Source organism: Mercenaria mercenaria, chromosome 7 (assembly GCF_021730395.1).
Source record: "Mercenaria mercenaria strain notata chromosome 7, MADL_Memer_1, whole genome shotgun sequence".
Lineage (NCBI taxonomy): Eukaryota > Metazoa > Mollusca > Bivalvia > Venerida > Veneridae > Mercenaria > Mercenaria mercenaria.
The window spans coordinates 3160002-3171928 of NC_069367.1; the positions used below are offsets into that span (position 1 = coordinate 3160002).

General features: G+C 34.5%; 2 protein-coding genes across 2 annotated transcripts; one reads left to right on the top strand and one right to left on the bottom strand.

Moving 5' to 3' along the window:
* Window positions 1–3189: 3189 nt before the first annotated feature.
* On the top strand, window positions 3190–6265 carry LOC123556117 (uncharacterized). Its single transcript, XM_045346718.2, has 3 exons — window positions 3190–4029; window positions 4418–4644; window positions 5254–6265. The coding sequence occupies exons 1-3, from the start codon at window positions 3736–3738 to the stop codon at window positions 6263–6265; spliced, it is 1533 nt and encodes a 510-aa protein (XP_045202653.2). The 5' UTR covers window positions 3190–3735.
* Window positions 6266–7549: 1284 nt separating this feature from the next.
* On the bottom strand, window positions 7550–11009 carry LOC123556116 (uncharacterized). The gene is made up of 3 exons (XM_045346717.2): window positions 10596–11009; window positions 9743–9906; window positions 7550–8690 (listed from the first exon to the last, which is right to left on the bottom strand). Exons 1-3 carry the CDS (start codon window positions 11007–11009, stop codon window positions 7550–7552), a joined length of 1719 nt encoding a protein of 572 aa, XP_045202652.2.
* Between the last annotated feature and the right edge of the window lie 918 nt (window positions 11010–11927).

Here is an 11927-nt window from a genome sequence, read left to right on the forward strand (position 1 = left end):
GTTGTATTTTTAGTTGCCAATGTCTATTACTCTTTTATTGTACAGTTTCTTCTCATGCTATGTGGCGATATCGAGGTAAATCCAGGACCTGAGACGGATCATGACTGTCTTTCAATTCTACACCAAAATATACGTAGTATCAGACATAAACTCGATTATATCAAAGATAACTATCTCGACTTTAATATACTTTGTTTTACAGAGAGTAAATGGTCTTTTGATATTGCTGATGATTTCTTAAAATTAGACGGAAATGGTAAAATGTATAGAAAGGTTAATACTGCTAACTCTGGTGGATTACTTATTTACGTAGCTTTATATCCAGTCGAGGCGCCTTTCAGAACTGGAAAACATTCTTCCGGAATCTTTATGGATTGAAATTAGAGATTCTTCCCAAACATTTTTAATTTGCAATTTGTATCGTCCACCCCATTCCACCGTCGAATTCTGGGATAGGTATAACATTTGTCTTGATAAAGCTCATGAAGTTACCAATAAAATAGCTGTAGTTGGAGATATTAAAGAAGATCAAATGAATTGGACTAATAATAAATTTCGAGAATTACTGCTCTTGAATAATATGACAAATGTAATTAACGAACCAACAAGAGTAACTGACACCTCTCAAACATAAATAGATCCTACAGCTCTAACGAATAATATTACATGTCATCACTCTGGTACATTAAAGACACACAGAAACATCAGCGATCATTTCGGAAATTTTGCATACATTAAAGTAAACATGAATCTTAATAGTCCTTTCAAGCGCAGAGTATAGTGCTACAAACGGCAGATTTTGAAGCATTTAACGAGAAAATTCGTGAAACAGACTGGTCCTTTTTATTATCAAATGATATTAATACCGCAACAATTGAGTTCACTGATAAATTTTTAGAACTTGCTAAATCATGTATTCTAAACAGGTTTGTAACAATTAGACCAAACGATAGACCGTGGTACAATTCAGAAATAAGGAATCTCTCCCGTAAACGCGGTAGGAAAAAACGTATATCTCTTACTAGGAAGAAAATCTCTGATTGGAATTATAACAAAGTACTTAGGAATAAAGTTAACAACATGAAAAAAACATGCTAAAGAAATATTTTTAACAATATTGAATTTACAATAAATGACGTACACTACGAATCCTCGTCAATACTGGAAACTAGTAAAGCTGTTAGTAAAGGAAAACTCATCAAATTGTGACGTTATACACCACTCTCATCAAACAATGGCTCGTATGCGACTTCGGATTTAGAAAAAGCCAACACACTAAATGATTACTTCGCGTCTATATTAACTATTGACGATTCTCATTCAGAGTTACCTAACTTTACATTAAAAACAAACGAGACATTTGGCGATATTAATGTATCAGACCAAGACGTAATTGATGTTTTAACTAACATAGTTATTAATAAAGCAAGTGGACCGGATGAAATTAGTCACCGAATGCTGAAATATACAAGTAATTCTGTCTGTAGATCGCTAAAAATGCTATTTAACCGATCCATACGTGAGAATACGTACCCAAGTTGTTGGAAAGGGGCAAATGTAATGCCACTTTTCAAAAAGGATGATAGGTTGTTTCCTTCATATTACAGACCTTTGTCCCTGATTAGTTGTGTTGGAAAAGTTATGGAAAGAGTGATGTTCAAGTATTTTTATAATTACTTACATATGAATAATATTTTATACAAACACCAATCTGGGTTTTTACCTGGTCACTCAACAGTATAACAATTAATTGACATTTATAATCAAATATGTAAAGCATTTGATGACAAAAAAATCAACGTGTATAGTATTCTGCGATATAAGTAAAGCTATCGATAGAGTTTGGCACAGGGGTCTTATTTTCAAATTAAAACAGTATGGGTTTAGCGGAGATATCATAAACTGGATTTCTGATTATCTACATAACAGGCGACAAAAAGTATTTGTAGGCTCAACATTTTCAAGTGAGAAACATATCAACGACGGCGTGCCTCAGGGGTCGGTTCTTGGTCCTCTTTTGTTCTTAATATACGTAAATGACATAGCAGATTCTCTTGTTAGTTTTACCAGCTTATTTTCAGATGATAGTTTGCTGGCTGTTAGTTCGAATGACGCTAGTTATATAGAAACTACCATTAGTCACGATCTTCAAATCTTGTCAAATTGGGCACAACAAAGGCTTGTGCAGTTTAATCCATCCAAGACAGAAGTTATGTACTTATCCTTGGCTAAAAATAATAGAAATCTCCTTTCACTTTACTCTCAGAACACACAGTTAACTTACGTTCAGACGTATAAACACTAAATGACGACGGAACTTAGCACAAGCATATTTCCGATAAAGTAAAATCAGCGAGTAAGGTTTTAGGAACTATGCGTATGTTAATGTTTTAACTTAAACGAAAAACTCTAAACCAGATTTATATATCGTACCTAAGGCCAGTTCTAAAATATGCATCGATAGTTTGGGATAACTGTACCCTATACGAAAAACAACTATTAGATAAAATACAATATGATGCAGCAAGAACTGTTACTGGATTTACCAGATCAGTCTCGATAGAATTACTTTTGAAAGAAATAGGTTGGGTCAAATTAAGTGATAGGAGAACAATGCAAAAGCTACTTTTAGTCTACAAATACAACAATGGAGACTTACCGACATATCTGAAAGAACAATTTGCGCCTACTGTTTTTGAATCTATTACCTATAATTTGCGAAATAATGATGATTATGCCACTGTGGCTCGTCGGCTCGAAATATATTCTAAATCAACCATACCATCATCTATCAAATTGTGGAACGAAATAAATGTAGACATACGGACCGCTGACACTTTATTTTCATTCAAAAGTAAACTAAAAGAAAAGTTTAAACCACCCCAAGTCCCTTCGTATCATCTTTTAGGAGACCCTGTCTTCCAGGTCCACCATGCTAGAATTAGGAATAGATGTAGCAATTTGAATGCAGATTAATTTCGCAATCATTTACGCGATAATCCCAGATGCTCTTGTGGAAATACGTGTGAAGATGCAGAACTTTTCTTTTTCCGCTGCCTATCATTTGTTTTACAAAGACGTGAACTTTTTAACAATACTAGGACTTATCACCCTTTAAGTACTTTTAAATTACTTTTTGGAATAGAAAACCAAAGCTATGATGTGAATGCGTTAATATTTAAGGCGGTACAAAATTACATAAAAACCACCAGGAGATTTTCTTGAATAATTAGAAAAACTTCAGTATTAATGTGGTTTACTTCTGTCTAAACACACCTAGATTAGGGACTGGAGGGGCGCGTGGGGGTCCGGGGTGGCTGCAACCGTGTAGAAAGAGTACAAATGGTAATCTCCTTTGTTTTTTTCCTGGTTAATATGTTGTATATGTTAACAATAGTTTTTTTTCGGAAGCTAATACATGTATTTACTTATTTTCTTTACCATTCAGTATTCAGTTTGAATGAATACTTTACAGTGCTATGTATCCTTTGCCTTTTTAGATTCATTCCAATATTTTTTTCTTTTCATTTTTAGAATTTTCTTTTTTACATTTTCTGCTATCACGGCGTATAAATAGCCCTTTTCCGAAACTAAGTTGCTCCCCTTGCTAATTATCTCCCATTACGAGATGTGCGCTTGCGCGAGAAATCAACGATAACTTCCGGGGACTATCAAACTTGTCAAATTCCATTGTCACCGAGGTGTGAATGTTGGTTATTTTTAGAAACTGTCGTAATGCTTCCCGAGAATAGAAAGACATCTCGTAAATACTGTTGTATATGTAAGGGAATTTATCGTGGTAAAGTTGTGGATGGCAAAACTATTTCGTTACACAGATTTCCTCAAAATAAACGATTGAAAAGAGTATGGATTCAAAGATGTAAAACGGTGATGAGAACCTTCAAATGGAACGAAAATAAGTTATTGTGTAGTGAACACTTCGTTGAATCGAGAGGACCGACCTTCCTACATACCCTGCCATCAATATTTCCGACACAAAATGGAGTAAAGAAAATATTTCCAACTTCGGTAAGTTTGTACACCGAAAACGAAAATTTACACATCCTACCCACCTGTTCGTAATTTATTTATAGGTCCATATATATATGTTAGCAATGCAAAAAAAAAAAAAAAAAAAAAAAAAAGCAAAGTATGAAATAGATTAAAGAGTAAAATGTTTCTTCTGTTATTACAATATTACTCATATCTTTGCCTTTGAAGTTCTGTTATAAAGGACTGACTACTTGTCCGGTAACTGGGTGCATCGCTTGCATCCTAGTTGTACGGTAACCAGATGCCTAGCTAGCCCAGCCACTACGTTTTTTTCTAGCAGTCATGTTATCATACGGCTACAAAACCTTTAGCCGTAATGCTATACTTCGATTTATGTGATGTAATTTTGATTTTTTCTTTCCAGAACCTTTGTGAGAATGAGCCAGTTCCAGAATCCGATGAAGAGAACACTGTGGAAGACGAGGGTGTCGCAAATTATTATTTTGCTACCAAACTTGAGGAAAGCTGTCCAAGCACCGTAAATGCTGATTCATACAGTCTATTTCAAGGTGTAGAACACTCTGAACTTGAAGTGTCCCTTCATTTCCACGATTACTGTAAAGAACCTGCTCCATCAGCTTATTTTATGAGGTAATTTTTTTTAAGGAAGTTCAATTTTATATTAAGGTAGTGGATCCATAATAGTAATGTTTAACTAAGTGCGTTAAGTTGATGTAAGGATTTAATCGGACTGAAACTAACTCAAACACAAAATTTATGGCTGAGGTTTATCGTCTTAATTTAATAGTGTTCTAAAAGGAGGTACACTATAATGGATCCATTACCTTAAGTTGCATTATTTATACAACAAATGTACAGTAACTGGAACATGTACATAATGTTAAGCTGTCTAAGAATAGCCAAGTAAAATTCCAATGCCAATCATAGAGATTTAAGCTCGCAATATTTTAGCCAATGAACTTATTCTTCTTTCAATTAGGACAGTACCATTTACTGTTAAAAGGGATGCTTATGAAAAGATACTGACTGAATGCAAAATGTGCAGATCATAACCAGACTGCACAAATGTGCAGACTTATCATGATCTACACTTGTCGCAAATGCAGAATCCGTCATGCCCAGCATGATATTTAAAATTACTGACAGACTGTTGAAAAAGGACATATTTAAAAGCAACAAATGAAAAAAGTCTGTTTGCAAACTCCAATTTAAATACTTGTTTTGATAATGTCATTGCAGGAATATGGAAACACAGACATATCCTGATACATCTACAAAGACAACAGAGACACAATCGCTGCCCATAAAAAGCTTCTCCACAGTTGGAACTCAAACTGAATGTGAAACAAAAGAAAGCGGACAGCAAACAGATTTGCCCCTTCTTGCCTACGAAGATGTTATGACTTCGAATTCGAAATTAATATTTTATACAGGAATTCCAGACAGAAATACATTTGATGCAATTTTCGACGAAATTAAGGAAGACGCCAATGAGAAAACATCTACCCAAAGTTCAGGATACAGTTGTTCATTTGGAGGTCGGCCAAGAACATTAAGACTCATTGATGAATTTTTCATGACCTTAATGCGCTTACGGTTAGGGTTATTGGTGGAGGACTTGGCGAATAGATTTTGTATTTCATCCACTGCATGTGGCAGAGTTCTTAATACATGGATTGATTATCTTGACTCAAAATTAGATTTTCTTATAATGTGGCCATCTTCTGCAACAGTGAAACACAACATGCCTAAAGTGTTTAGAGATAAATTTCCAGATACTCGAGTGATTATTGACTGCTCGGAAATTCGCACAGAGACGCCAAGTTCATTACAACTGAAGTCATTGTTGTACAGCGACTATAAATCACACATAACGTGGAAGTCATTGGTTGGAATTAGCCCATCGGGCCATGTGACATACGTGTCTGACCTGTGGGTCGGATCAATAAGCGATAAACAGTTGACAAAACAAAGCGGTATTCTCGAATTATGTCAACAGGGTGACGCCATTATGGCGGATAAAGGTTTTACAATAGCAGACTTGACAACGCCAAAAGGCATCAAATTAATAATTCCTCCCTTTCGTCGGTCAAACACGAAATTTTCTAAACGAGAAGTTCAAAATACAAGGGACATAGCAAATGCTAGAATACATGTGGAGAGACAAATGGAAAGAATTAAGAACTTTAGGATTGTTCAGGGTGTAATGCCTATTACAATGGCTAAATGTGGAAACTTTGTGCAAAACTAACAAATCTCCAGCCTCCATTAGTGCCACATTAGAAATAGTACTCGACTGAATCAATCTAATGAGTAAGAGAAATAATTACTGTGTATTAAAATAAAGACAAACTTTATAATATTTGAGTTTAATGACATTATATTTATTACATAACATGCAAAAGAAGTAGTACACCATTATGTATAATGAAAACAGTATGTAGGTAGAACTTGCATTCATTAAACAAATTGTTAAAAACATAATTTTAATACTAAAATGGACCTTCTTGAATATTTACAAGTCATATGACACAAATATATACATGCACATTTGTAATTTTGTTGTCATCAGATAAGGGAACCCTTGCATAAATACTTATTGGTAAGAAATTAATCTGAAGGACTTGAACATTATTTCTAAATTCTAAATCAAATCAATGACATTTTACAGTGTTGCTGAAACTGCTTCAATTTGTTTAAAGAAAACTGTACCTGTATGATAAAAAAATATAATGTAAATAAACTATTCACACTTATTTACATTCTGTCTGCAAGCAGTCCAATTGTTTCATTCTTTTAAATCTAATGCATTTAGAACTAAATATAAGTACAGGCAAGGGGTGATTACCAAAACGATACTGCCTGAATTACGAACAGCACAGATCTTGATCAGACTGCACAGATGTGCTAAAGATCTACACTTGTCTCAGAGGCAGCACTAATCGTAACCAGCATAATAAGGGTTCAGTTATTTAAGAAAAATAAGTTCCCAGAATAAGCCGAGATAGATTTTGCTCTATGTACATGTGTGTAGGTTATTCACTGATCGCGTTAGAATACAAAAAAAAATTCCATTTTGAAAGTTAACTGGCCTGCTGCTTTAAACCTGAACAATGAATTTACTTAAAAATGTGTAATATAACTTTATTATATATAATATAAACTCAGATGCATAATTGGATCGCTCCTTCCTTATTTCCTTAAATATAAATGTCCTTGATATTCATAAAATGCCTTACATGACACATAACATCAAAACTGACCTCCATGCTGTCACACGATTCAATCAGAAAAGGGAGGTAATAATAAATTTCCAAACTTGCATTTCAAATGATTTTCACTAAAATATGAAGTTATTTTTATGCAAATAATTAGCTCTTTTATTAATTTTGTATAAACGGTATATTAAGTAATATCAATTTTCTCCAAGAACTTAAATACTTAAAATCTAACTGGTTACTATGCACATAAGTGTTTATCATACTGTCACTCAGGCAGCATTTTGACATTAAAGGATATTTTGATCCTGTTCAATTCATTTCTCCGCCGTAATGTCATCTCTTACACCTCTCCTAATACGTTGTGTGAATAGTTCGGGAATGAAGGCCTTGATGTAAAATTGTTCAAATTTTTTCACCATGGATACGAAAACATCCGCATCAAAAACAATTCTCTCTATGGAGAGTCCCATGCATGTCCACACAACAAAGTCGCACCATTTTCGACCACTGAGGCCTGGCTGTCCCTGAACTTGAAAATCGTAACTGTGTTTTCTTTTCAAAGCTACTCTCCCTTCAACATGTGCGCAAAAAAATGTTGGATCCTCTGAACATTCTGCTGGAGTTTTCATCCTCCATTTAAGGGATGATGGGCATTTTAGTTCAAGAAGTCCATTTGGGTCTTGGCAGTGAGTACAGTCGATCAAACCATCCGGGCTAGCACCCAAGTAGGGATATTTTGTGTTTGTTAATAACCCACTTTTCTTAACACTTAAACCTGGATGCTCATGTTGCATGTACCGTCTGTAACTTCTCCTGGCTGCGGGTTCGTGCTTCAAACCATGACTTGATGTGAATGTTTTATACCCCATAAGGGAATTCAATAATGAATCGGGCTTGGTTGTTTCTTTCATTCTAATTATCTGTCCAAAGTTGAAAGCAGTAAGTCTTTCATGTCTAGCCTCCATCCAGAAGTGAGAGTCATTTTGATTTCTTGTCATATATTCGATTTTCACACAATCATCTTCAGTCATACTTAATGATTCAAAATACTCCCGGAATATATTCTCACAGTACTCGGAGTTAATGTCAACAGAGTCATGAAAGTTGAAGTTGATACTGTGAAGTTTTGGTAATAGCACATTACTTGTCTGCAATTGAAAGTTTTTCAGCCATCCTGCCTGAGAATTACCATTTAGCAGCTTTTGCTTCAATCTATCTATATTTACACTTGTGTCAACATTGTACACGTTCAGCAGTTTTTTGGCAACTGTTTTTCCATGAACTACTTTCTGAAAGTCAAGGTCTTGTGACTTTTTGGGTGTAAGTTTCCTTTTCCTTGGGTTATTCCACTTACATTTCACTGAAGTAGGAGCAAGGGTGCCATTTTTCTTCTTCTCAGTGATGTCTACCAATGCATAAAGAAAAGCAGCAATGTGGTTGCAACCTTCACTCTCACTGGAATACAGAAATTATCAACATTTATTACCAAACTAAAATCGTTATTCAGTCATTTAAAAAAAAAAACATCACAGTGATTCACTCGATGGTTGTCATACAGTAAGGTAAAAAAAAAAGTTGATCTTATCACTATGCCGAAATAATTTGTATCGTGAGAATAGCCCGTCTTTACACCCCTAATATTTAATTTCTCATGTAAAGCTCTGTTTCTCAATGGGTTTAACCAACATTTGCTTATTTATTTCTTTTCTCCGATATATTTAGTATTTTTCACTCCAATGATATTTTTCTCTCCAGTTTGATATTTTTCAAACAGTGAAAAAATCATTTTTATTTTTCACTGGTAAGGAACCACAGTTGATGTCAAATAATGTGAATTATAAATTCCATGCAGGACATTCTTTAGTAAAGGTATAAATGTATAAAAATAATAACAGAATAATAAATATTTATATTCTTTTATAAATAAATGTAAAACAAATCACGGAACATAAAAGAACTATTTTCATTTTTTCTACAAAGACATTTTGATGTCACAATATAATGACGTCATGATGTGATGTTGCGTGTACAAACTTGATGTAATTTGGTCAAAAACATTAAAATACATAGAATAAATAGAAAACTTGTTTGTTTCAGTATAACATCGAAATATATTTCACTAGTGAACACCATAATTTACATTTTCACTCGTGTCGTGAAAAAATGCATTAATATAATTTATTCACTCTGTGAAATATATTTCGGTCTTACTCGAAACCAATAAATATCATCTATATATTCTTTTGATGATGACTAAACTTGAAAGGAATATAATTTTACTCTTAAAAGTAGTTCGAACAATGAGCATCTAGCCATAAGTAAAACAGCTGTCCGCTTGACTAGATCTGAAGCCTTTCACATTTATTCTATGTCACATACAATTTTAAGAACTAAAGCAAAACTTTCTACACTGATAAAGAGGCATTATTTTGCTGATTTATCTGTAGCATACTATTTAATCTTAAAATCTGTAGTATAAATTTTTATTAACAACTTTTTAAACTAACCCTGCCTGACATCCACAGTCAGCCGAATGTACACAGCCAGTCACTTTGGATAACATCACCCATGTGGCATAATCACAAGGCTTTGACTTGTTAGACGTTGGCATTGATTGAATTACTCTGCATCGTACAAAACAGTGACTGTCATTTTCACTAGACTCATTGACCTGAAATTCAAGGCAGAGCATGAATCAATTAATCTTTATATAATATATTTATTCAGAAAGTGTCACCTTCTTTTAGGCAACAAACATAAGGAATGACATATGAGCCAAGCCAAGAAAAAAACAAACGTTTGTGACCAGCATGGATCCAGACTAGTCCAAATATTAGGACGTTTTGGGACAGTGCAATAACTTTTGACTGTTTTGACTGTCGCTGTCCCCATTGGAAGGATGACAAATATAAAATATCAGATCATAAAATAAGTCATCCCGATAAGCCAAATGAGTAAGGCTAAGATCCAGACCAGCTTGCACATCCGGGAACTCTTGTCAGGATCCATGTTGTTCGATTTACTTTGATCGATCAGCATGGATCCTGACCAGACTGCGCAGATCCATGCTTGTCGCAAACGCACTATGTTGGTTTTCACATGGCGCGGCTCATATGATTTAATTCATGTAAGTAATCAAAACAACATAGTATATTCAGGATTGTGTGATAGTGGTTGCTGTCCGGTAGGAGCTGAATGGCAATTATCAAATAATAAAACAATAACAACAAATAATCCATGTATTATATACATGTAGATTATAAATCTACCTGTGACATGATACATGTCATGCAATATACTGTACAAGTTTATGTTTATTTTGAATAAATACATCTTAATCTATTGTTACAATTTACATACCTCAATACTGTGTACATGTCTATCTTCGAACATGACCTTTGCTTTCAACTGACGTTTTGTTTGGATTTTAAACACAAAGTAATTGTACACATCCTTCTCAGTTATATCCGGAATGTTTGTGTAATCACTCGACCACGTGTCGATATAGTCGGGATGCTTTAAAGTTTTGCCGAGAGGTGTTTTCAATTTTTCTGTCAATCTTTTTGCAGCGAGATCATTATCTTCCTGCATAACACTATTTAGATCACGTAAACCCAGTCGGTGTGTGCCTTTCACTCTTTCAATAAGTTCTGATTTATTCCCTGACACATGCTGCCCGCGGCTCCTAAGATAAAATTTCAATACTGGTATGTTAAATTTGTGTAATGACTCATTCCTGTCACATGCATCGCTGATTTCTTTGTTAGCGTCCATTTTGGAATCTCGGAAATAGTCCCCGGAAGTGGAAATTAGTAATCCAGGGGACGTCACTCGAATTTTACTAAGGGAGGTAACCTAGTTTCGGGAAAGAGCTATAGCCTGACGACAATACAAAAATCTTCTAAGTCTTGTACCTTATATCTGACTAAAGACTATAGGGATGGGCCGTCCGCTAATGTGGGTATAACTTGTGGCACAACCCGTTTGCATTTGATATCCACGTTATTACTACATGTGTTTATTCTTCCTTTTGTTTGTTTACTGATTTATTTGCATGTATTGTATAGCATTGTATTGCCATATTTCTTAAGCAATAAAATATGATTAAAGTAGAAAATTGGAGTCTTCTTTTACAGGGTGTTCTGATTGGCAAAGCCCGTGATATTTATACACAGCTGTCTGTAGAACAAGCTCAAATTATGATTATGTCAAAGATTTAATCTTTAATATTTATGAGCGTTTTCCTGAGGCTTACGGGCAAAGATTTCGAAATTGTAGAAACGATTCTGATCAGACCCATGTTGAATTTGCACGAGTTTAAGATAGCAAATATTGGTAATTTTACCAAGTCTACTTCTATTAAAATCCAAAGGAGTACTAAAGCTTCTCAATATTTTATTCTTGCAGATGTCCTGCCTTTTTCTGAAAAGACTTCTTCTAGTACAAATGTACTTATTCAAAGGATGGAGTGTGGTTTTATTTCTGTACCCCTCTTTAATGTTTATTTAACCTCAGAATTGGTTATTGGTTCCGTGACTGTGCGTATTACACCTGTTTTACCATTTAAAGGTGTCCATTTACTATTAGAAAATGACCTAGCTGGATATAAGGTAGTGGCAAATCCACTTGTAACAGACACATCTTGTTTGGATCACAAAACCTGATCCATTTGAGCGGAAAATTCCTGACCTT